The 25,573-nt window shown below is 48.8% G+C and overlaps 1 protein-coding gene across 21 annotated transcripts in view; it reads left to right on the top strand.

The window, feature by feature from the left end:
- Nucleotides 1-25,573, top strand: part of MAP7D3 (MAP7 domain containing 3) — a 1,121,308-nt gene that overhangs the window by 255,330 nt on the left and 840,405 nt on the right. For 11 of the 21 annotated variants that reach the window (XM_085607948.1, XM_085607945.1, XM_085607942.1 and 8 more), the window contains one exon: nucleotides 19,476-19,580. In XM_085607948.1, coding sequence (XP_085464074.1) covers nucleotides 19,476-19,580 — 105 coding nt within the window. Of the gene's footprint in view, nucleotides 1-16,648; nucleotides 16,730-19,475; nucleotides 19,581-25,573 lie in introns of all 21 variants that reach the window. The other 10 variants (XM_085607947.1, XM_085607933.1, XM_085607930.1 and 7 more) reach the window with 1 other exon arrangement.

The following is a 25,573-nucleotide window of genomic DNA, read 5'->3' as shown; positions in this document are numbered from 1 at the left end:
TATGAAAGTCTCCAGCGCCTCAGCGCTCTTGGGGCGCTACAATAGATCCCTGTGGGATTCGCTTCAGAGGTTCACAGAAAAACTCCCAAAGGAGGACCGCTAGGACTTTGAAGAGGTGCTACAAGAGGGAAGCCTGGTGGCAAATCAGGTGATCAGTGCGCAGCTGATGGAGCTACCCTGTCGGCACATGCCTTTGCACATGGGATATGTGCCAGAAGATCTTCATGGCTCAGATTGACTGCGCTAAAGCCAAAAGCACGATCTTGCATCCTCAATTTGCCGTTCTCATGGACATCTTTATTCGGTACGCACACCGATGAAGAGATGTCGAGGATGAAGACAGAGCTGGATACTTTGAAGGCGGTTGGCCTTGAGAAGAGAAAATAATTCAAGCGCTGTTACAGGCCGTAAGATAAGCGACCTCCACCAGAGGGTTCAAACCCCTCATTGGCAGAGGCATCAACAGACAGTGTCCAAGTCACACTATCAGGGTCATCTCACCCCCAGAGGGAGAGGAACCCCTAGACAGTCTACTACTTCAGCAAGAACACCTGCCAAACAATGAGTCTCTGCTTCCCTCATCGCTGTCATCCACTCCAGTGGGGGAAAGTGTTGCAAAGCATCTAGAAGAGTGGCGTGAGATCACACAAGATCAGTGGGTGTTGACTACACTACAGAATGGATACTCGCTTTGTTTCAAGCATCGACCTCCTGCGATCCCTCCAATAAAAACAAGGTGTCATCAGTTAAAAATACTCAGACGGGAAGTTGCCACCCTCCTGCGAAGATCAGCCATCGAGAAGGTCCCTTTCTCGCAACGAGGTCAAGGAGTATATTCAAGATACTTCCTGGTAAGAAAAAAAGATCCGAAGGCAGAGTACAGGCCCATTTTCTATCTTCGGGCCCTAAACAAGTCTATCAAAAAGGAAAAGTTTTGCATGCTGGCTCTCCATCAAATATATCCACAACTGCGAAGGGGAGATTGGATGTGTTCGTTGGACCTGCAAGATGCATACTTCCATGTCCCGGTCAGTCCACTGCACAGGAAGTTCCTGCATATTCTGGTAGGATTGACGCATTACCAATTCAAAGTCCTACCCTTCGGATTGAAGTCAGCTCCTCGGGTGTTCACGAAGTGCATGGCAGTAGTGGCAGCCGCTCTACGTCGCAGAGGCATCTTCGTGTATCCCTATCTCGACGACTGGCTTCTGAAGGGTCCATCCCCTCAGGGCGTGGGGAACAATGTCTGAAGCTATGCAAGCAGCTAGGTCTCTAAATCAACTTTCAGAAATCGATGCAGCAGCCCACACGAAGAATCCAGTATCTGGGGGCAACAATAGACTGCAGTAGGAAAAGTGTTTCCTTCGGAGGAGAGACTGTCATCTATCATGCTGAAGGGAAACCGATATTACACAATGGCTTGCCTTCGGTTCGTCAGGTTGCCTCTCTCCTGGTGTCGCTGGCATCCTTTATTATTCTGGTGCCAAATTCCAGGCTCAGAATGCCTCCTCTGCAGCAAGACCTAGAGGACAAGTGGGATCAACGCTCTGCTCGGTGGGACGACAAAATACAGCTGTCAGAGGCAGCCAGGGCATCAATCCCTTGGTGGATGCGGAAGGAGAATCTGCTGGTAGGGATTCCATTCCATCAAACTTCTCCCGCTCAGTCATTGATCACGGACGCCTCCCTCAAAGGTTGCGGAGCCCACATGGGGTCTCTTCGGGCTCAGGGTCGTTGGTCAGCAAAAGAACAGTTGTAACACATCAACATGTTAGAGCTAAGAGCCGTACATCTTTCTCTCAAAGCCTTCCTGCCTTCGATCAAGACCAACTCCATCCTGATTCAGACGGACAACACGACTTCCATGTACTATCTGAACAAGCAGGGAGTAACTCGATCGAGGTCCCTGTCTCTGGAAGCACAAGCTATCTGGCACTGGCTCCTGGCGAGGAATCTCTCCATAACGGCAATCCATCTGCCAGGAGAGCAGAATTAACACGCAGATGCTCTCAGCCGGCACTTCGAAGATCAGCAGTACTGGGTTCTAAACAACAAGGTCATCTAAAGCATCTTCCAAGAATGGGGTTGTCCAACCATCGACCTTTTCGCAGACTATGCAAACAAGAAATGCCGAAACTTTGCCTCAAGGTACTACCGACCAGGGTCGAAAGAGAATGCCCTTTTGATCAGTTGGTCAGGGGCATTTGTGTACACTTTTCCTCCCCTTCCACTCATTCCGAAAATCGTGACCAAACTCTCTCACTAAGGCGAGAATGATCCTAATTGCTCCGTACTGGCCGAGACAGTGGTGGTATCCGGACCTTCTTCACCTGTCGGAATGTTCTCACAGGAGGCTGCCGTGCGGACTGGACCTGCTGTCCAAGATGAACGGGAGCATCTATCTCCCCAACCTTCCATCACTGAGCTTGGCAGCATGGCTCCTGAGGTCCTCCAGTATGGTCATTTAGGACTTCCGCAGGACTGCATGAACATCCTGAAAGAGGCTAGGAAACCTTCCACAAGGCACTCCCATGCTTGTAAATGGAAATGCTTTTATATTTGGTGTATGCAGAATAATATTAGTCCAATCAACCGACAGGAAGAAGTAACTTTGCCCTACCTGCTTCATCTAGCTAGAGCATGCCTGAAATTCTCTTCCATTAAGGTACACCTGGCTGCCATTACGGCGTATAGGCGTTCCCCTTCTCAGCCTTCTTTTTTCCAACTGCAGGTGGTAAAGGATTTCTTACCGAGTCTGAAGGAGGTCTATCCTCCTGTTCAGCCTCCTTCACCACCCTGGGAACTAAACCTGGTTCTTCCTAAATTGATGGGTCCCCACTTTGAACCGATCCACAAGGCGACACTACAGCACCTGACATGGAAGGTGGCCTTCCTTGTGGCGATTACTTCAGCTCGCAGGGTGAGCGAAATTTAAGCCCTCTGCTCAAAAGAGCCTTACGCTGTTTTTCATCCTAATAGGGTTGGTATGAGAACCCACCCCGCCTTTCTCCCGAAGGTGGTGTCAGATTTTCATATGAATCAGACCATTTCCCCACCAACTTTCTTCCCAAATCCCTCTACCCCAGATGAGAGGGCTCTTTATTCATTAGACCTGAAGAGGGTTCTGAAATTTGACTTGAACAGGTCTCAATCTATTAGGAAAACTGATCAGCTGTTCATCAATTACGGTTCGATCAGGACAGGTTTTCCGGCTTCTAAACGTTCCATCTCCAGGTGGATAGTTTCATGCATCAAACTGGCTTATCAGATAGGACAGAAGACTCGTTGGTCTAGACCAAAAGCACATTCCACTAGGGGAAAGGCCGCAACTGCTGTATTCCTTAACAATGTACTGATTTCCGAGATCTGTAGAGCAGACACTTGGAGATCTAGACATATATTTACAAGACATTATTGTCTTGATTCTGATACCAGGGCAGATACCCAAGTAGGTCAGGCCTCTTTGAGGAATCTGTTCCACAAATCATTAAGTCTGCTTGTTGAATTGGGTCATCCTTTCTCATTTGCCTGCAGGTGGGGGATAGGCTTGCTATGACTATTGATGAGGATTCCCTGGAAGAGAAGGATACGTTACTTACCTGTGGTAAGTAACTTATCCATAGAACTTCAAGTTCTCCTGGAATTCCTAAGCTCCCGTGTACCTGTGGCCAAGGATAAATAAAAAAGCTCTGCCAAATTGCAACTTGGTGATTCCTCATAGCTCGGGGCAGTACGCAAGCACAAAGCAAGTGCCATCCCTGGGCATGTAAAACATCCCTTTAATGTTTGACAAATGATTAGTAGCTAAGCAAACCATAAGGAAGAGACTTCTTCACCATAAGGCCATGCCCAAAAACACTGAACCAGAGCTATCTGTATATTCTTTTAACCCAGGAGCAGGATGCAGGTTATATATTTTCAATTGTGTATTCATTGTCAATATTTCGACAGAAGAAATTGCAGGGAGATGAGCAGTGATGCATAACTGAAGGCTAGAGTAACACATCAGGGGACCTTCCTTCTGTGGATACAGAATAAATCCTGCAGTGATGGGTCAGAAGCCAAGTCCCATATCTTTGGGCAAGCCTTTATGAATCAAGGCTTTATCATTTACTGGTCACAAATTTTGAACAGTGGCCCTCATTCAAGTAACTCAAAATCTATAACTATGCCTTTCATTTTTTGCTCTGAGGTTTTTTCTTCCAACTGAGTTTTTGGCATCTCAATGAGAGATGACATGCATAATTGGTTTTATCCCACCTGAATTCAACACATTTTTCATTGTTAAAATTGTTTGCTCCTGCACAAATGTATCCAAGAGTCAGAAACCACCCGAGAAATCAGAATGAGGGCTAGAGTCGAAATGTCAGTACCCATTTAACCTTTCTTCTTGTGTTCATTAAATGTTCGCTTTAAACATTGTATGTCGTTTTTATGCCACATGCATCACCCATGAATCAATAATGGTACTAGAAACTACAAAGTCAAATAGTAATTAGATCACAGACTTGTGGGTTGTTTCATGTGTGTCCTTGGCTCTCTTATATGGGCTTATTTAGCCCTCCAGCATTGGTTTCTCCGCAAATGTGGTTTAACATTTAGACTAATTCGTAAGTAAAACGACTGGGCCTTGGAAACCTTTTTTCAGCACTTTTTCAGCACCTCAAAAATAACACCTTTCTCTTTATTTACAAAAAGATTGTAGAAATTGAAAAGCAGTAAAACAATTGGCACCTGCCTCTGTGTTTCTGAGAAGAATTGGACTTTCTTTTGGTAGGATGGCTCAGCAGCAGGAAACATTTAACTTTGGCTCTATTTTCGGTTTTGTTTGAACAGGACCTTAGAATTCCTTATTAGTATGTTTTCTCCTTTCTTTGTGTCATATTTACAGTCATATGAAATATTTAGTCCATATAGCAAAGATTTGCTTACCAAATGGAAACCAACGAACAAGCAAAACTTAGCTATTGAGTATTACATTTGACAAAAAAAGAGGTTGATTTTGCCTTTTACTCTCTCCGCCTCTCTCTGACAGCAGATTCCTTGAAATAATGCTTGCAGTGAGACGGAAATATGGAATTGAACCATGACCGTTGTAGGCACACATTGCTATTGATCACCTCAGCTTGGAAGGTTAGCAAAATCCATTGTGTTCACTTGAACCTTACCCTATATTCTCATGAAAAAAGGTGGTCATGCAGATGCTTCAAAGTTTTATTCTCAAGATGGTGCTGGGCATTGATGTTGTTCAGTCTATTCCACTGCCAACATTGTTTCATTGTCTTTCACCTTCAGCAGAAAGGTCTTTGCACATGCTTGATGTTAGGAGTGTGTTTAGTGTATTTAGACAAAGCAAACAATATTTCAGAGGCTAAATATTTATTTGTAATGTAAGGCCTTACTTTGAGTTTGGCAGATGTGACAATTCTTCACAAGCATAGAGGATGTCCCGTCCACTATATTACAAGTGCATTAGCTAGCCAGTGGCACTTGTAATGTGATGGATGGGATAGCTATCACATTTTGATGGAGTATCTTGTCAAACTCCAAATGAGACCCTTCGTGCACATTTTTCCACTTTAAAACAGTTAATCTCCAAAATGGATTGCTTCTGTACACTATGGTGTTATCAAAAACCCATCAATAAGCGGCAAATCTGCAACTATTGCTTTACTAGTAAACATCCTGACATCTCAGAAATTTGCAAACGCTGTTGCCTAAAGGTGAATCTGTATGTTCACAATGTTCTATATTATTGAAAAAGACTCCACAACAGATTCTGAGGTAACTCATTATTCTCTGAGCAGCCTTTTTATGTAAAGCCTGATATTTTTGGTTTTCTTCAAAAACATTTTTAGGGAGTGGGCTTACTACTTTTGATCGCTTATGGTTACCAGAGTAAATATGCTGAAGAATTCGGAAAAGCTACTTTTTGGGGGAAATTATTTTCATTGGTATTTCTTAAAACAGAATAACACGTACAGCATACTGAGGCATAGTACAGTTATAATCATGGCAGGTTTCTGTCACATCCACTCCAGGTGCAGTATTTTAGAACATGACAGAAAAAACGAATGTCGCAGCATGCTTCACATAGCACTGTTGTATTCACAAACAGTTGCAAAATCGAAGAGCTAAACTACCCTCCACCCCCTGCGCCCTCTTCCCTGGCTTCCATCTGGTTAAAACATTTTAGAACAATGTATGGATGCGTCCACAGACCTATTGAAGGTTAGCAAAACGTAGGAAAAGCTACTTACTTGTAGTCCTGTTTCTCCTTTTTTTTGGAAATGTCCATTGAAATCAGAGGCATCGCCTCCTCGGTGGAGGGAAGAGAGGTGGATTGCATACATGTCAGGATCCTAAGTCATCTAACAAAAGAGCTGGAGCCACTGTCCTAACATGATGGAATAGTGGTGGAGTGTGCTTTTTTAAAGGAGCAGTATCTGTTTTCCCACCTTTATACTCTACATCTTGTCTAGCCACATACTTTCTTTTCTCTGTTTTTCCTTAGAAATTCTTCTTGTAATTTAAATTGTAAAATGTATGATTGCCATATTATTTCAAGACAATAGGTAAAATTCTGCCAATATGGCCTTGGGGTAGGCCTTTAAAAACTGGATTTTCATTAAAAAAAAAAATCCTTACCAAAGAAAGGTTTTTATTGTATATATTTTATTAAAATCCCTTGTGAACCTGCACATTGGGAAGACTATTCAGAGATTGTTTTAATGGTGATTCCCCTAAGGCAGAACTAAGGTTACAACTAACAAACTTTCATCATGAAATGCCTGGTCAGTGTAGTCTCCTCTGCCTGCTTCCACACCCTCCGCATGCTTCGGAAGATCTTTAAATTGATCCCATTCAACACCAGGAAAACGGTCACCCAAGCCCTCGTCACAAGCCGGCTTAACTAGGGAAATGCACTTTACATCGGTACCACCACCCAACTCCTCAAGAGACTCCAGACCATACAGTGTGCAGCAGCTAGACTCATCCCCTACCTCCCAAAAAAAACCTGCATCATCCCCTACTTCAAGAAACTCCTCTGGCTCCCTGTCCAGAAGAGATACCAGGTCAAGATGCTGACCCACACCAACAAAGTCCTCCACAATCAGGATCCAACTTACATCAACCACTGCCTGAACTTCCACCAGCCCTCCAGACAACTGCAATCTGCCTCCTTGCTTCACGTTCCCAGCATTCTCCAAAGCCATAGCGGAGGTCGTTCCTTTTCCTACCTTGCTGCCAAGTCCTGAAACAATCTCCCCCCCCTCTACCTATGAACATAACCCTCACTCGTGGACTTCAGAAAGGGACTCAAGACCTAGCTCTTCGACTAGAGACCTTCGAGACCTCAGCACCTGGATACCCCCAGGGCGGAATAGCTGCGCTGTTATAAGTACTGTTTGATTGATTGATAACTTTTCTTTTTTAAGTAAAAGGTACTGCAGCAGGCTGTGAATATTAGGAAGTAAAGGATGTACGATCCATTCCAACCTCGGGAGGTGATAAAATTCTGAAGTACGAATCTCTTATCATTCAATATTAGTTAGTGATTGGACAGCGTCTTGAAGTTATGTTGACATGTTCCCTTTTCAGCATGTAATCTGCAAAATTGCTGGTTGTGAGAGTTGGCAGTATCTGAAAGAAACACGTTAGTTAGATTCCTCACCTTAGAATATCCCCAGGCGTCAGACTGGATCCGGAAGATTTTTCGTCAGCAATACCCCTTGCGCGTCGCTAGGCGTCGTGTGCGGCTCCGCGTCCGTCGTCGGCGTCGTGCGCCGGAATGACGTCGTCGGAGTACTTAGACGCCGCCCTCGCGCGCTGACGTCAGTTCTTCTTTTTTCCGCGCCAGTAAGCGCAGATCCGGGAGAGCTACCCCTTTAGTCACTTTTTGACTAACTTTTTCGATCTTTTTTGATCTTGTCAATCGACTCCGGTGCCGGTAGGATGCCTGGTTTTAAAGCCTGTGCTGACTGTAGCCGCCTGATGTCGGTTACGGACCATCACCGCCGGTGCCTTTACTGCTTGGGCCTCGACCACGACGCGGAGTCGTGTTCCGACTGCAAGGCCCTGACCTCGAAGGCTAGACGGGAGCGGTCCCGTAAGCTTCTCGAGATCCGCCACTCGGCTCCGCGCGTCGCTCGATCCCGGTCCAGGAGGAGGTCCAAGGATCGGTCGCGGAGCCGCAGCCGACGTCACCGTCGGTCGTCGGGATCCAAGTCTTCGGGTAAGTCGAAGCATTCCAAGAAGTCCAAGAGGCGACACCGCTCTTCGGACTCCCCTCGCCGGTCGCGCGACTCGGTCGAGGGTCAATCAATCAATCAATCAATCAATCAATCAATCAATCAAAGAAATTTATAGAGCGCACTACCTACCCGTAGGGTCTCGAGGCGCTTGGGGGGGGTGGGGGGGGGGGGGGGTGCCGCTACTGCTCGAACAGCCAGGTCTTGAGCTTCTTCCTGAAGGAGAGGTGGTCTTGGGTCAGGCGCAGGTCGGCCGGGAGGGAGTTCCAGGTCTTGGCGGCCAGGTAGGAGAAGGACCTTCCTCCAGCAGTGGTTCTGCGGATGCGTGGGACGGTGGCGAGGGCGTGGCTGGCGGACCGGAGGTGGCGTTTGGGAGCGTAGAAGTTGATTCGGTTGTTGAGGTAGCTCGGGCCTTGGTCGTGGAGAGCTTTGTGTGCGTGGGTAAGGAGGCGGAAGGTGATTCTCTTGTTGACCGGGAGCCAGTGCAGGTCTCTTAGATGTCCGGAGATGTGGCTGTGACGTGGGATGTCGAGGATGAGTCTGGCTGAGGCGTTCTGGATGCGCTGGAGTCTCTTCTGGATCTTGGCGGTGGTTCCGGCGTAGAGTGCGTTGCCGTAGTCCAGTCGGCTTGTGACGAGGGCCTGGGTGACGGTCTTCCTGGTCTCTGTGGGGATCCACCAGAAGATCTTCCGAAGCATGGGCAGGATGTTGAAGCACGATGAGGAGACGGCGTTGACTTGCCTGGTCATGGAGAGGGAGGAGTCCAGGATGAAACCCAGGTTGCGTGCGTGGTCTGTCGGTTTGGGTGCGGTGCCCAGGGCGGGGGGCCACCAGGAGTCGTCCCAGGCGGAGGGCGAGGAGCCCAGGATGAGGACCTCCGTCTTATCTGAGTTCAGCTTCAGGCGGCTCGTCGTCATCCACTCGGCTACCTCTCTCATCCCTTCGTGCAGGTTGGCTCTGGCGGCGGCGGGGTCGTCGTTGGTCAGGGAGAGGATCAGCTGGGTGTCGTCGGCGTAGGAGATTATGTTGAGGTTGTGTTGGCGTGCGATGGCCGCGAGAGGGCTCATGTAGACGTTCAGGGTGGTTCCACCCCCGCGGCTCCGGCGGAGCCGCAGGCGCCGCGCACGTCCCCATACCCGCCGGTCCCTGGGACTGACGCGACGCCGGCGGAGGTCAGTGCCTTCCTCTCGGCCATGAGGAGTCTGGCCCCGCCGTCGGCGCCCGCTGGCGCGCCTTCGGGCCCCGCGGACCCGACAGGGCTGCCTTGCCTGCCGGTGGCTCCGGCCCCGGCGTCATCGACGGCTCCGGCCTCGACGCCGCAAGCGCCCGAGGGACCCGTTCCCGAGTCCCTGCCGACGCCGGTCGACCTCGTCACGCCTCCTTCGCCGGCGTCGACACCGGTGCCACCCCCGACGCCGACGTCGACTCCGCTCGACGTCGGGCCCCAGTTCAGTCCCACTCCGGACCCGGCGCCGCTACGGCGTCGATGGACGCCGCGTTCGGCGCCGCTAGAGACACACTATGTCTACCGTCCGGCTCCGTACCTTCCTCCTGTATACCGGGAATCGGATGATGGGGACAATTGGGAGGGATCCGAGTATCCTATGGCCGCTCGGGCTCAAATGTCACAGGACTGGGCAGATGAACTGGGGGAGGCCAGTGGCCTGCATACCTCTCCAGACACTGGATTCGTCTCTCCTCCGACTGTGGCTTCGGAGGAGGGCGCTGCTTTCTCTGTGGTGCTGCGCAAGGCGGCCGCAGCCCTTGGGCTCGAGCTGCCTGCAGTGGCTGTGAGGACTAACGTCCTCACTGAGGTGCTTCAGTCTGCAGCAAGCTCCACTGAGCCTCGGCTGCAATTCAATGAGGCCCTCATTGACGTTCTACAGGGCACCTGGTCCAAGCCCTCCACAGTCCCTCCTGTGGACAGGAACGTCGCCAGGCGCCACCGCCCTGCTCCGGGCGACCCCAGTTTTCTGTCCCAACACCCTACCCCTGAGAGCCTGGTTATCCAGGCCTCCACCTCCCAATCCTCTTTCCCGACCGCCCTGCCGGACCGGGATTCCAAGAGACTAGAACAGTTTGGCAAGAAGCTGTTCTCCTCCCTTAGTTTGGGCCTGCGGTCTTTGAACACCGCTTGTCTCTTGGACCGTTATTCCCACTCTCTGTGGGATGCGGTGGAGGACGCGCTGCCCCTGTGTCCGGAGGAGGTCCGGACACGACTTACCCAGGCTCTGGCCGATGGGAGGGATGCCGCGCGACATGCTACACGATGTGGGCTTGACACCACGGACTCGCTGGGTAGGGCCATTTCTACCACAGTGGCGCTTAGACGTCACGCCTGGCTGCGGTCCACGTCATTTTCGGGTGATGTCCAGAGCACTCTCATGGACATGCCCTTTGATGGCACTCGCCTTTTTGGCGAGAAAGTGGACAGTGCGCTGAACCGCTTTAAGGACTCCCGGGCTACGGCCAAGTCCTTGGGCCTCTCGGCCCCGCGGTCGCAAACTTCCGCCTTTCGCCCCTTTCGTGGCCAAGGAAGGGGTGCCTCCTCACGTACGCCTAGCCACCAGCCGCAGAACCAACCTGCGCGCGGTCGCGGACGTGGTTTCCGCCGAGGCGGATCTGGAGGTCGACTAGGTCAGCCCACATCCACCCCGGCAGCATCCGCCTCAAAGCCTTCCTAGTCCGAGCTTTCAGGCCCATTCCACGCCAGTGGGCGGCAGAGTTCGCCATCACCTCCTCCACTGGCGGTCCATCACATCGGACAGGTGGGTGCTGCAAATCGTCCGAAGGGGCTACTCCCTCCCCTTCGAGACGACCCCTCCAGCCATGCCACCGCAGCACCACCGTATCTCGGGGGATCATTTGAATCTTCTCCACAAGGAAGTTTCGGCCCTCTTGGCCAAGGGGGCCGTCGAGCGCGTTCTGAGCCCAGAAGTAGGTCGTGGTTGTTATTCCCACTACTTTCTGGTTCCCAAGAAGGGCAAAGGGGGCCTACGCCCTATCTTGGACCTCCGGAACGTCAATGCCTTCCTCCGGAAGGAGAGGTTCAAGATGTTAACTTTGGCTCAGGTTTTAGCTGCCCTAGACCCTGGAGACTGGATGGTAGCGTTGGACTTGCAGGACGCATATTTCCACGTCCCCGTCCTGCCGGCCCACCGACGTTACCTGCGGTTCACGGTGGGCCAAGAGCACTTTCAGTTTACCGTGCTCCCCTTCGGCCTCACCAGTGCCCCTCGGGTGTTCACGAAAGTGATGGCGGTGGTCGCAGCTCATCTGCGCAGATCAGGGGTTCCAGTCTTCCCCTATCTCGACGACAGGTTGTTGAAGGCGGGCTCGCCCCAGACAGTCGTCTCCCACCTCCAGACTACGGCGGATCTCCTGCATTTGCTGGGATTTTCCATCAACGTGCCGAAGTCACACTTGAGTCCCTCTAAGCAGCTCCTCTTCATCGGAGCAGTTCTCGATTCGGCGCAGTTCCGGGTCTATCCACCGGAACAGCGGGTCCGGGATATTCAGGCCCTGATTCCCATCTTTCGGCCTCCATCCTGGGTTTCGGTCAGGCTAGTGTTGCGGCTTCTGGGGCTGATGGCCTCCTGCATCCTACTAATGCATCATGCCAGGCGGCGCATGCGGACTCTGCAGTGGGACCTGAAGTTTCAGTGGGCCCAGCATCACGGCAACCTGTCCGACCATGTCTTGATCTCGGAGGGCACTGCACAGCAGTTGCAGTGGTGGCTCACGGACCGCGATTGGGTCGAGGGCAAGAGCCTCTCCCTTCCCCAACCGGAGCATGTCGTAGTGATGGATGCGTCCCTCCTGGGATGGGGTGGCCATATGGGAGAGGCGGAGATCAGAGGCCTCTGGTCTCCGGCGGAGTCTCGTCTCCACATCAACCTGTTGGAGTTGAGAGCGATCCGACTTGCACTGAAAGCCTTCCTTCCCTCTGTCAGGGGAAGTGTCGTGCAGGTGTTCACGGACAACACCACCGCCATGTGGTATTGCAACAAACAGGGCGGGGTGGGGTCGTGGACCCTTTGTCAGGAGGCTCTGCGCCTCTGGACATGGTTGGAACACCAGGGCGTCACCCTGGTGGTTCAACATCTGGCGGGCTCTCTGAACGCCAGAGCAGACGAACTCAGCCGCCGGTGCATGATGGATCACGAATGGCGTCTGAACTCCGAAGTGGCGCAAGGTCTCTTTCAGCAGTGGGGAGAGCCTTGGTTAGATCTATTCGCCACCGAAGAGAACGCGCAATGTCAGCAGTTCTGCGCGTTGGAATTTCCAAGGCGGCACTCGCTCGGCGACGCTTTTCGTCACGAGTGGAGTTGCGGTCTGTTGTACGCCTTTCCGCCTATACCACTTCTGCCCAGAGTGCTGCAGAAGATCAGGCACGACCGGGCCCAAGTCATCTTGGTGGCTCCGGATTGGGCACGAAGGTACTGGTATCCCGAGCTACTCAGTATGTTGACCGATCCTCCGATACGTCTGCCCCTTCGGGAGGATCTTCTGTCGCAGCAGCAGGGGACGGTCCTCCAACCGAACCTGTCCAGCCTCCACCTCCATGCGTGGAGATTGAGCGGCGGCAGTTGATGCCATTTGACTTGCCTCCTGAAGTTTGTGATATCATTCTGGCAGCCAGGCGTCCCTCCACAAAGACGGTATACGCCTGCCGGTGGAACAAATTTGTGGCATGGTGCACAGCAAAGGCTGTGGATCCCCTTTCCGCCCCTCTTTCTGAGGTTCTCCTCTTTCTTCTTTCTTTGGCCCGGCAGGGCTCTGCCCTGGGCACCCTGAAAGGTTATCTTGCTGCCATCTCTGCCTTCTTGCGGCTTCCTGATCAGCCTTCTCTTTTCAAGTCCCCTGTAGTTACACGCTTTCTAAAGGGCATTACTCACACGTTCCCTCCTGTCCCGTTTGTAATGCCTCAGTGGGACTTGAATCTTGTCTTGACATTCCTGATGTGCGCTCCCTTCGAGCCTCTTCACAATTGTCCTCTTCGTCTTCTGACTCTTAAGACTGCTTTTCTGGTAGCCATCACCTCGGCTAGGCGGGTGAGTGAGCTCCAGGCTTTATCTTCAAAGCCTCCTTTTCTGTCTGTTCATCCGGACAAGGTTGTCCTTCGGCCTCGTCCCTCCTTTCTTCCGAAAGTGGTGACTCCATTTCATCTTGGGCAGTCTGTCACCTTGCCCACCTTCTTTCCGCCTCCGCATCCTTCCAAAGAGGAAGAGAGGCTCCACCGTCTGGACCCAAAACGTGCGCTTTCCTTTTATTTGGACCGCACAAAGCAGTTCCGGGTGGACGACCAACTTTTCGTTGGATACGTGGGTGCTAAGAAGGGGAAAGCTGTGCACAAACTGACCATCTCTCGGTGTGTCGTTTTGTGCATCAAAATTTGTTACTCCTTGGCAAAAAAGGACCCTCCTGTTGGGCTGCGCGCCCACTCTACTCGGGCCACAGCGGCTACTACTGCTTTGGGACTGGGTGTCCCTTTGCAGGACATCTGTCAGGCGGCGACGTGGGCTTCGCTACACACGTTTGCCAGGCATTATTGCCTTGACAGCCAAGTCCGGAGGGATGGCTTCTTTGGCCGTTCTGTCCTCCAGGACTTTCTGGTGTGAACTTGGTTCGCAGACCCACCACCGGGGATGGTATTGCTTGGGTATCTATTCTAAGGTGAGGAATCTAACGAACGTGTTTCTTTCAGATGAACAAGTTACTTACCTTCGGTAACGATGTATCTGTAAGAAACATTAGTTAGTTAGATTCCTCACCGACCCACCCATCCTCCCCGTTCTGCGAACTGACATCTAGGGTTAAGGTTATCCTTTTCAGGCCCCTAGATTTTATTTTTGGCACCAGCGTCGGTCTTTGCATGGCTCTGCGTTCCTGGCACGGAAAGCTATGTACAAGAACTGACGTCAGCGCGCGAGGGCGGCGTCTAAGTACTCCGACGTCATTCCGGCGCACGACGCCGACGACGGACGCGGAGCCGCAGACGACGCCTAGCGACGCGCAAGGGGTATTGCTGACGAAAAATCTTCTGGATCCAGTTTGACGCCTGGGGATATTCTAAGGTGAGGAATCTAACTAACTAATGTTTCTTACAGATACATCGTTACCGAAGGTAAGTAACTTGTTCATTAGGTTGACATTTTTCAAATAGGCAATGGGCCGGTCAAATACCAAAACGTTGCCCTGATTTCTTTCAATTATCGTCCCATTGCCATAGATGTTTAACGTAATAAGGATTTGTTGAGAATTTAGTGCTACCTTTCGCAGCCAATGCATCAAAGACACTCTTGTGGTTCGAAAATCAAGTCTTATGGAGTGTTTCCATGCATTAAGATCAGTGTAGAATAAAAGGTCCGTACTAATTGATTTTTCAAGCATTCCATTCATCACATTTTGTTTTATAATGATGACTTAAGTGCAACGTGTATGCTCCGATGTAGATCCCATACTTTCTGTGCCATAGTATCCAAGCTGCATCTCACTGATGATGTGCAACAAATCTGAAACCTCTCTGGGGCTGCTTCTGATCACATTCAGTGAGGCCGTGGGCTGCCAGTTTGTACTGGACTGTTTCTCTTGGAGCAAGGCACTAACTGATTTGCCTAGCTTTGCTCCCTGCAGTGGCGCAGTGGGCATAAAAAAACAATGGCTTGAAAGCGGGCATCAAAGAATTGCCAGTGGCTCAGTCTTTTGTTAGTATTCCCACTGAACACCTTGATTTTTGGGTGAAACCTAAAAACAAGGGTTTAGTAGGAACTGATGATTGTCCTTGGTGCACAGAGCAGATTGTGGGAGGTGAATTGTTTCAAATAAAAGGATATTTATATATTTCTGTACGTGTCCAGGAGTAATTCAAAGGAATAGATTAGGCCAGTGGTGGTAGATATCATTTACCAACTTATGGTCATTATTTATGGGAGATTCAGAACATTGAGCACCTTGAAAGTTAATTTTAGTGTAGCTTGTGAAATAAGAAACAGTATTCCCATGTATAGTACCAAGACTGTCAACCTGCAATGCCGCCTAGGAACGGCCTCAGTACAACAAATTAGCAATTCTAAATAATTCCCCTCACACTTGAACTGTGGTAAATTGGTGGAACAGTCATAGTTAGAAGATTAATTTCAGTATTGGTGCTTGGGGAAATAGTGCCCATAATACCATAATTTGAATACTTCCATACTTATACTCACCAGTTTATAGACCGAGCCAAGGATCAAATAACTGGTTCACCCTTCCCACAGTGACCAAAGAATATTATATAAAAATAGATCATACTTATAACCACGAGAGCTCTGTGGCAGCAGACACACCAAAAATGGTAAGTGTTATCATTGAGTTCAGAAAGCACTCAGAAGGGCAACCCATAAAATTACAGCTAGTACTAGACTCCCTCCTAATAAAACATTGAAAACTTTAAAATAAAAACCCGTGAAATGGTTCATGGTTTGCCCCAATATCAATAAAGTATTTTAAGTAAGGGAGAACCCATGCAGTAAATTTGAACTAGTGTTACAGAGCAGAAACTGTTAATTCGTTGACTTTGCTGGATTGTTCTACCAAATAGGCCTTGCTAGGGATGATACTAACAAGTGGAAACGAATTGGTTCTGGAAGGTAGTGCCTTTTCCCTGTATTTATTCACTGGAAAGATGAAACAAAATGAACCTTCATGGTGGCTGGGCTATCCCAGTGAGTTGTAACCAGGCCTGGGGCGTAGTTCGTGGAGTTTCGCCACGCGGACTCCGTGAAGTGACAAAAAAACTGTGGAATTTGGCAAGTGGCGGAGTGCAGTGCAAACTGCCGTTTGCACTGGCTTTCCTGCCGCTTGGGTAGAAATTCTACCCGAGCGGCAGCTCGTGCTCGCGTACTTGCCGTTCTCAAGCGGGGAAAAAAACTCTGCTGCACTACGCGGAACGGAGTTTTCTGCACTTCCCGAGCTGCTCAGAGTGCAGGAAACTCCGTGAGCGGAGTTCACCACCCAGGCCTAGTTAACATTCTGGCCACTGATAAATTTCACATCTCGCTTTTATTTTTTTCTTAACAGTGGTTCCACCTATATTCGAATAACTTTCTAATGGTAAAACTCCATTACAAGAATTACTTTAAATGTTAGTTGTTGCGTCTAACCTTTATATGGCTATGACTTTTGGTATCATGCAGTACTGGGGAAGACATGTGCAGGAAGAATGTTCTCATGTTATCATTAAGCATACACCTTTAAATAGGAAAACGATTTTCTGTAATGTGGTTATTCTTGTGGCACTGTAGTGAGTTTCCTTGCAGTCTTATATTCCCATGTTAAAGCTTCTTGTCAGCTCTTAATATAAACTCTATACCGTGATTTTCGACATGTTATATTTGTTTTTTCTTTTGATTTAGGTAGTGCCAGTCCTCTAGATTTATATGATAACATCCCTTGTTCTACAGGACCACAAACTTCAGATGAAATTGGATCTAGCGGTATTGATTTAAGAAACACCTGCTTGCTTTCTCTTTGTGCCAGTACTAATCATTTTCATCATTTAGCAGATGAACGCAGTGTGGTGCAGAGCATACTTTTTTGCATGGAAGCTACACGCTATTGCCGCTCTTCTTACTGCTGTAACATTAACAAGCATGACGAATTTGCTGTACAGTCCAGCAGCATAAACATTTAACCATTGTTCCGTCTGCATAGTGACTGTCCCTTTTATGGAGGCAATAACAAACCAGATTCAGACATGCCTTATAAGCTTCAGCTTGTTCTTGATTTGCTAACTTGACATTTTTATTTTTTTTATCTTCAATTATATTATCTTATTGTGGGGCAGGTTGATGAAATGCTTTTTTTGTACAGGATACATTTAGCACGTATACAAACGGTGTACTTGTTCATTCTTAATATTTAACGGGAGATTGTGAAAAAATGAGTCAATGTGATGCTTTATTTAAAAACAATGATTAATTACTAGTGCATGATTAAAAATGGATTCGCCTAATAAAACAATCAAAAGCCATTAAAAATTAAAATTGCAATACAAGCTGTTTGCATTGCAGAGCGTCCATCAGTTAAGAATGTTAATAAACTTGGAATTATTGAATAATGCAGACCTTCTAAGCAAATGCAGAAAGTGCAACTCAAACCATGGTTTCCAGAATGAAGTAGCAAGGTGGATGCTTAATGGACGTGTGCACCACACTCTGTAGCCAGGGACCCGTTGACTTTCATAGAACACGTTACCCCTCCCTGCAATCTCCTTTCAGGCATTCGTGGTGACAGCAAGGATTCTAATACCTTTTGACAACATTTACTTTGGTCGAAACCGGCATGGAATCACAGACGTGAATGGAAAATACCCCCAGAAAAAAGACAGACAGACAGACAGACACACACACACACACACACACACACACACACACACACACACACCCCTTTTTTTATATGAATGTTAGTTGACTATTTGTTGACGAGCATTACCCACAGAGCCTTTCATTGGCATAGGCAACTGTTCCTGTGAAACTGACTGAATATCTGCAGTTTAGAAGCTTGCAAGCAGTGTCTGAAAACAAGATGGTGGTGCCTAGAGCCCAAGGTGCTAAATTGGGTGGTAGATCCTTCTCCCCCCCTCCCCCTCCCCCCCCATTAGGGCAAACATCGAACTTGATTACATTGAATGTTTGCAAAGTGGAAAATCACCAGTGTTTAAATACACATTCTTCCCTGAATCACTTTCAGTTATGCTATTTGTAACCATTTTAACATTTGCTTCAATTAGCACCATTATGTGACTAGAAGCACACACTCCGAAATAACATCAGGTAGAACTTGTTTAACAGAGCTTTCCATGAGTAACTGCTGTTCTAATTAGCCCTTGAGCCTAATTCATCCAGTCTTCTTTAACAATAATTAACATCCTTGAACCCATGTTAAACAAGCATTTGCAAGGCATTCGGTCTCGACTTTGGGACCTTATATGTATTTAGTTATGCAGCACATTAGTCTGGGTGCTGAAGCATCTACTGTTCTTTAACATGGAGGGAAAGTAAGCACCAAACTGCGTGACATGCCAGGATTGGGAACACATGGAGAGAAATATTGCCTTTCAGCGGGAAATGGTATAATCTAAAGTTATATTTTTATTATAAAATCAGGACCTCCGGTGGTCATATCACTGAAAATACAAGATTTGAAAAAAATATTATTGTCTACGGGTGTTTGTGGAAGACAATTTCAATGGACTGTAATCTAGAGAATGCTAAAGTGATTCTGGTATTTTACTGACCTCTGCTGGTCGTTTTCTATCAAAGTTAAATTGAGGCAGTTGCCTGAAAAAGAAAAAAAGGTGTCTCAGCAAAAAGCAATTCTGGTATTTTACTGACCTCTATTGGTCGTTTTCTATCAAGACAGTGAAATAGAGGCAGTTGAACAGAAAAAAGTCCCTAAGCGGAAGCAGACAAGTACTAGGGATGATCTTCAGAGCCCACAAAGTACATACCCATATAAGTATATAATAAGTGTATACTAAAGTATATACAAGAGGTCTCGAATGCTCGACCAACAAAGGACACTATATCCTGATGCATTCCTGTGCTGTGGTGTTTCCCTGAGGCATGTTCTGTGCTGCTCAATTCATTTGTTAGTATAAAACACAATACATTAAATCTTCTTTGTCCTGAATTAGATTTTTAACCTGTAGGTACTTATTATTCAGATTTGTGGTCAGTACGTTTTAAACAGACCAAATAAAATATATTGTAACCAATAATGTCTTATTCCATTTTCTTAATAAAGTGGTTGGTTTACTTTCCAGTTAACCATGCAGCCGCTCTTACACTTTCTAGGGTCCCAATTGATAATCTCGTTCTGAAGAAAATTTTAAAATGCACTAAAAGAAACACGTGATGAAAGGTGTTTCACCTCAGCATCAAATCAATTCACTAGCTGCTGTTGTGCTGTGGAATGCTAGCCTCTCAGCTATAAGAAAGTATAATAAAAAGCAAAATGGTCAGAAGTTCCTCAGGCAAAGACAATGGCACTTTAAACACAGACTTGTTCCGTTTGGTATATAAATAGCGCTAAAATAAACGAGCACTTTTTTTTGGTTTGGTATAAAATGGCACTATCCTTTTCAAGTGCTAAAAAAAAAATGAAAGTCTTCGATATTCTGTAAAAATATTATATTCAATGTACAGCAAATGCCTTTTTGTGTTCCAATTTTACTTGCAGCTACTAAGCGCTCTACTTCCTCGTCCAACCTGAAGCAAGCAGAAATAGTAATAAACAAACGGTTGTCCTCGTCTTCTGCAACATTGCAAAATGCACCTGACAAAAGTAAGTTAAACATATTCTTTGTTTTGGTTTAATCTAATCCTTTATCTTTCATGTCTGAAGTACTTTTCCAAATGTGTTTAATCTTAGCACACTATGTAGAGTTCTATTAACTTTATACACTCAAGAAATTAAATTGCCTGGTAATTCACATCACTAATTGTGCTTTTCTGGAACACAGTCCACCTTGTTACTTGTTTGCTTAATGAATTAAGGATATTATTCAGAGTGTGCTTACTTAAACTGCACAGCAATCCTGTTTTAATCATGACGTGATGTCCAAATTATAGCGTGAGTGCCTAATCTTAACTATAATGTGAACTCAAAGAGTATGTTCAGACATTGAAATGACAGTTACTACGTCCTGTAGTAATATGCAAAACACCAAATATTTATTGAAAAATAAAAAAACATTTTGGGAGCCAACGGTCTGATTTCTCAGTTTTTATTAATGTATGTTCCCAATTCACAAAAGTTGTGCAGAGAAGTTAGAAATATGGTCGCCATACAAGTTTGTGTAGATTTCCGACTTTTTGGATATTTACAAATATCCCTCCAGTATGATTTGAAATGTGTGCTGGTGTTAGATTTACACACACTCTCCCATTAGTCCATGGTTACTTGAGGTACGGGGTGATGGGGGATGGAGGGAGCTTATTTACATAGTGGGAAATCTATTGTAGCACACATAGAAGCCTGCATGTACACTTTGTTTTACTTTCTTCTCCAAAGGTAAGTTATTTTTCACTGTTAAAAACCACTCAACAAACCTCTTTGGAATACTCAGGGGGACTGTTCCTTTTCCATCTTATAAGGGGCATTGACTCCTTCCTTTATAGGGTAATTTTACATTTGTGTTTCTCGGTATCAAACAGTGACATTTTTTTAATATCTACAAACGTGTGTGTTTTGGTATTTGTATTTTGCATGGCTACTCCGCCTCAAACACCATGTTATTTGCCTTTTTCACTGAACTTTAAATTTACTCCTACAGTCACTCGGCTCTATCTGCTGTCTTCAATGTTCCGAGGTTCTGATTGTTAGTAGTTCTAAATTCACAAGTACAGGTGTAAAATGGACATTGCTAGTAAAACACTTTTATTTTATGCGCAATGTCATCATTGAGAAATGTGTGGAACCAAGTTTATAGATCTCAAACTCCCTTTTGAGAGTGCCCACCCTTTGAGGCTGCATAAGGCTTTGTTATAGTTAAAACAAATGTGTTATTCTGCTGGCAACATAAGTAAGATTCTGTCTGGTCATTGGTGATTTTTATTTTTCGTGTGTCCTTATCCCTTCAGTCCCATCTACTAGATGCTCTCCCTTTGAATTATACCATTGCCTGTGTCCTAGTTCATCTGAAAGAGACACGGTAGTGACAAATTCCTTACCTTAGAATATCCCCAGGCGTCAGACCGGATCTGGAAAGTTTTCATCAGCAGTACCCCTACCCGTCGAAAGGTGGCATTGTGCGGCTCTGCGTCCGTCGCTGGAATCGTAAGCGCCGAGATGACGTCACGGAGACTACTTAGGCGCCACCCATGCGCGCTGACGTCAGTTCTTTCTTTTTCTGCGCCAGCAAGCGCAGATCCGGTTAGAGCACATACTGTAGTCACTTTTTGATGAAACTTTTGAGACTTTGTCTTCCATTTTTGAGTCTTTGACTCCTTGTGACACGTAAGGATGCCTGGATTTACATCTTGCGTGGCCTGTCGCCGTACAATGTCGGTGGCCGGCCCTCATGGCGTCTGTCTCTACTGTCTGGAGCGCGACCATGACTCCCGGTCAAGTTCCGACTGTCTGGCCATAGCTCCGAAGGCCTTGCGGGAGTGGTCCCGTAAGTTACTGGAGGCCCAGCACTCGTCTCCCCGCCGTTCAAGGTCCAGGGGTCGCTCGGGAAATCGCTCGCGGAGCCATCATCATCGCTCGCCGGGGTCAAAGTCTTCCCACTCGGATTTGGGTAAGAGACGTCATAAGAAGTTGAAGAAGCATTTCCGCTCTCCGACGTCCCCTCGGCAGTCTCTGGACGCGGACGAGGGGGCCGGGGGTACCAACCCTATGGCTCCTTTGGAGCCTGTGAGACCCCCCAGCCTACCCACCTTATCTGGGTCCGTCGACGACTCCTGCACAGGTGCAAGATTTTCTCGCAGCCATGGACCGCTTCTTCAGGCCTGGGCTCCCGCAGGCTTGCCTTCGGGCCCCGCGGTCCCAGTTAAGGGCCCTCCCTTGTCGCCGGCGGCTCTGGCCCCAGCGTTGCAGGGACTTCCGGCGCCGCAGGGACCTCCACCCTTGCCCGCGTTCCCGGAGTTGGGACCCTAACTGGGACGCTGAGTCGGACCGGCGCAGTTCGACCATTTGTATTCCCCCTGCCTCCCCCCGGCCTCCCCCACCTCTGCAGCCTGTTACACGGGCAGTGGAGGAAAGGGATGACTGGGAGGGGTCTGAGGACCCCCTCGCACGGCAGTGCGGGTCACAACAGGAGTGGACAAAAGAGCTAGAGGATGCCGGTGGCCTTGACCTCTCCTCTGACCCTGGTTTTCTTTATCCTCCTCCTGTGGCTATGGAGGAGGGCGCCACATACACTATGGTGCTCCGTAGAGCAGCTGAGGTCCTTGACCTGCCTACAGTGACCCTCAAGACTAACCTCGCTGAAGTACTTCAGCAGCCGACAAGCTCTTCGGAGCCCCTGCTTCCGTTCAAAGAGGCATTACCTGAAGTCTTGATGGGCACCTGGTCTACAACGGCCACTGGGGTTCCCGTGGATAAGAATGTGGCCCGGCGCTATCGCCCGGCCCCGGGTGATCCTGCTTTTCTGTCCACCCATCCAACCCTGGAGAGCCTGGTCCCCCAGGCCTCCACTTCGCCAAGTCGCACTCCCTTCCACTGTGCCGCATAGGAATCCAATACGCTGGAACAGTTCGGCAAGAAACTGTTTTCATCTGCCAGCTTAGGGCTGCGGTTTATAACACCGCATGCCTCTTGGGCCGCTATTCCTTTGTTGTGTGGGACACGGTTGCGCAGGTGCTGCCTCAGTGTCCGGAGGCGGCTCGGACAATGCCTTCCCAAGCTGTTGCTGAGGGGAAAGATGCAGCAAAGTTTGCCATTAGGTGTGGACTAGACACCGCGGACTAACTGGGTAGGGCGATTTCCACAACAGTGGCCCTCCGTCGTCATGCCTGTTTGTGGTCCACTGGTTTTTCAGGGGATGTACGAAGTTTCCTTATGGACATGCCCTTTGATGGTACCCGCCTGTTTGGTGATAAGGCAGAAAGTGCGCTGGAGCGTTTTAAGGACTCCCAGGCATATTGCCCGAAAGGGCTACTCCCTCCCCTTCGAGACTGCCCCTCCAGCCATGCCACCTCAGTTCCACTGTATATCGGGGGACCTTTTTGCGCTTCTCCAGCAGGGAGTCACGGCCGTCCGGGCCAAGGGGGCCATTGAGCGTGTTTCTGGGCCGGAAGTGGGACGTGGTTGTTGTTCCCACTACTTTCTGGTCCCCAAGAAGGAAACGGGAGGCCTGCGTCCCATCTTGGACCTCAGGAACGTCAATTCCTTGAGGAAGTTCAAGATGTTGACTCTGGTTTAGGGCTTGGCTGCCCTCGACCATGGAGACTGGATGGTAGTGTTGCACTTGCATGACTCATATTTTCATAACCCCGTCCTGCTGGCCCACCGGCGTTACCTGCGGTTAACGGTAGGCCTAGAGCACTTTCAGTTTGCCATGCTCCCCTTTGGCCTTACCAGTGCCCCTATCTCGCCGACTGGTTGTTGAAGGCGGGTTCGCCTCAGGCAGTCTTCTCCCACCTCCAGACTACGGCCGACCTCCTGCATTTGCTGGATATCTCCATCATCGTGCCAAAGTCGCACCTGAGTCCCTCTCAGAATCTCCCCTTCATCGGAGCGGTTCTGGATTCGACGCAGTTTCGGGTTTATCCTCCCACGCAGCGAATCCAGGATATTCAGGCTATGATTCCAGTGTTTCGGCCTATATCCCGGGTTTCAGTCAGGAAGACCCTCCGGCTCCTGGCTCTAATGGCCTCCTGCATCCTGCTAGTGCACCATGCCAGATGGCATATGCGGGCTCTGCAGTGGGACCTGAAGTTCCAGTGGGCAAAGCATCGGGGCAACCTGGCCAATCACGTCCAGATCTTGTAGGGCGCTGCACGACAATTGCAGTGGTGGCTCACGCATCGCGATTGGGTCAATGGCAGATCCCTCTCCCTTCACCAACCGGAGCACACATTTGTGACGGTTGCGTCCCTCCTGGAATGGGGCGGCAACATGGGATAAGCAGTGATCAGGGGCCTCTGATGTCCGGCGAAGTCCCGGCTCCATATTAACCTTTTGGAGCTTCGGCGATCTGACTTGCACTGACAGCATTCCTTCCCACCATGTGGTATTGCAACAAACAGGACAGGGTTGTGTCATAGACCCTAAGTCAGGAGGCTCTCCGCCTCTGGACATGGATGGAACATCAAGGCATTCCCTTAGCGGTTCACCGCCTGGCAGGTTCTCTGAACGTTAGAGCGGACGAACTCAGCTGCCGGTGCATGTTGGGTCACGAATGGTGTCTTCACTCGGAGGTGGCGCAAGGTCTCTCTGCGGTTGGGAGAGCCTTGGTTAGATCTATTCACCACCGAAGAGAACGCAAAATGGTATCAATTCTGTGTGTTGGAATTTCCGAGGCGGCATTCGCTCGGCGACGCTTTTCGTCACGAGTGGAGCTGCGGTCTGTTGTATGCCTTTCCGCCTATACCACTTCTGCCCAGAGTGCTGAAGAAGATTCGGCCCGACCGGGTCCAAGTCATCCTTGTGGCTCTGGATTGGCATAAAGATACTGGTATCCCGAGCGACTCAGCATGGCGATCGCTCCCCCGTTTCGACTGCCTCTTTGGGCGGATCTTCTGTCGCAGCAGCAGGGGACGGTCCTCCACCCGAACCTGTCCAGCCTCCACCTCCATGCGTGGAGTTTGAGCGGCGACAGTTGACAGCTTTCGACCTTCCTTCCGAAGTCTGTGACATTCTTCTTGCAGCCAGGCGTCCCTCCACTAAGACGGTATACGCCTACAGGTGGAACAAATTTGTGGCATGGTGCACAGCAAAGGCTGTGGATCCCCTTGCTGCCCCTCTTTCCGAGGTCCTTCTGTTTCTCGCTCTTTGGCCCAGCAGGGCTCTGCTCTGGGCACTATCAAAGGTTATCTCTCTGCCGTTTCTGCCTTTCTACGGCTTCCAATTGAGCCTTCTTTTTTTAAGTCCCCAATTGTTTATCGCTTCCTGAAAGGCATTACACACACGTTCCTCTTGTGCCCTTCATAATGCCTCAATAGGACTTAAATCTTGTCTTGACTTATCTTATGTGCTCCTTTTGAGCCACTTCATGACTGTCCTTTACGTCTTCTCACTCTGAAGACGGCTTTCCTGGTAGCTATCACCTCTGCCAGGAGATTGAGTGAGCTCCAGGCTCTTTCTTCTAAACCTCCTTTTCTCTCCGTTCATCCGGGCAAAGTGTTGCCAAGGTTGTCACGCCCTTCCACATCGGGCAGCCCTTCACTTTGCCCACCCTCTTTCTGCTCTGCATTCTTCAAAAGAAGAGCGGCACCATCGTCTGGACCCAAAACATGCGCTTTCGTTCTATCTGAAGCGCACACAACGGTTCTGGGTGGATGACCAATTTTTTGTTAGCTATGTGGGCGCCAAAAAAGGTTGTGCCGAGCACAAACGGACCATCTCTCGGTGGCTCATTCTCTGCATCAAAACCTGTTACTCATTGGCTAGAAGGAGCCTCTTGTGGGGCTGCGTGCCCATTCTACCAGGGCAACTGCAGCCACTACTGCTTTGGGACGCGGCATTCCCTTGCAGGACATCTGTCAGGCAGCTATGTAGGCCTCGCTGCACACTACTGCCTAGACAGCCAAGTCCAGAGAGACGGCTTATTTGGCCGTTTGGTTCTCCAGGACTTAATGGTGTGATTTTGGTTCGCAGACCCACCTCCGGGG

The sequence above is a fragment of the Triturus cristatus genome, chromosome 5_2, assembly GCF_964204655.1.
Source record: "Triturus cristatus chromosome 5_2, aTriCri1.1, whole genome shotgun sequence".
Lineage (NCBI taxonomy): Eukaryota > Metazoa > Chordata > Amphibia > Caudata > Salamandridae > Triturus > Triturus cristatus.
This window is presented reverse-complemented; position numbering and strand designations above follow the sequence as displayed.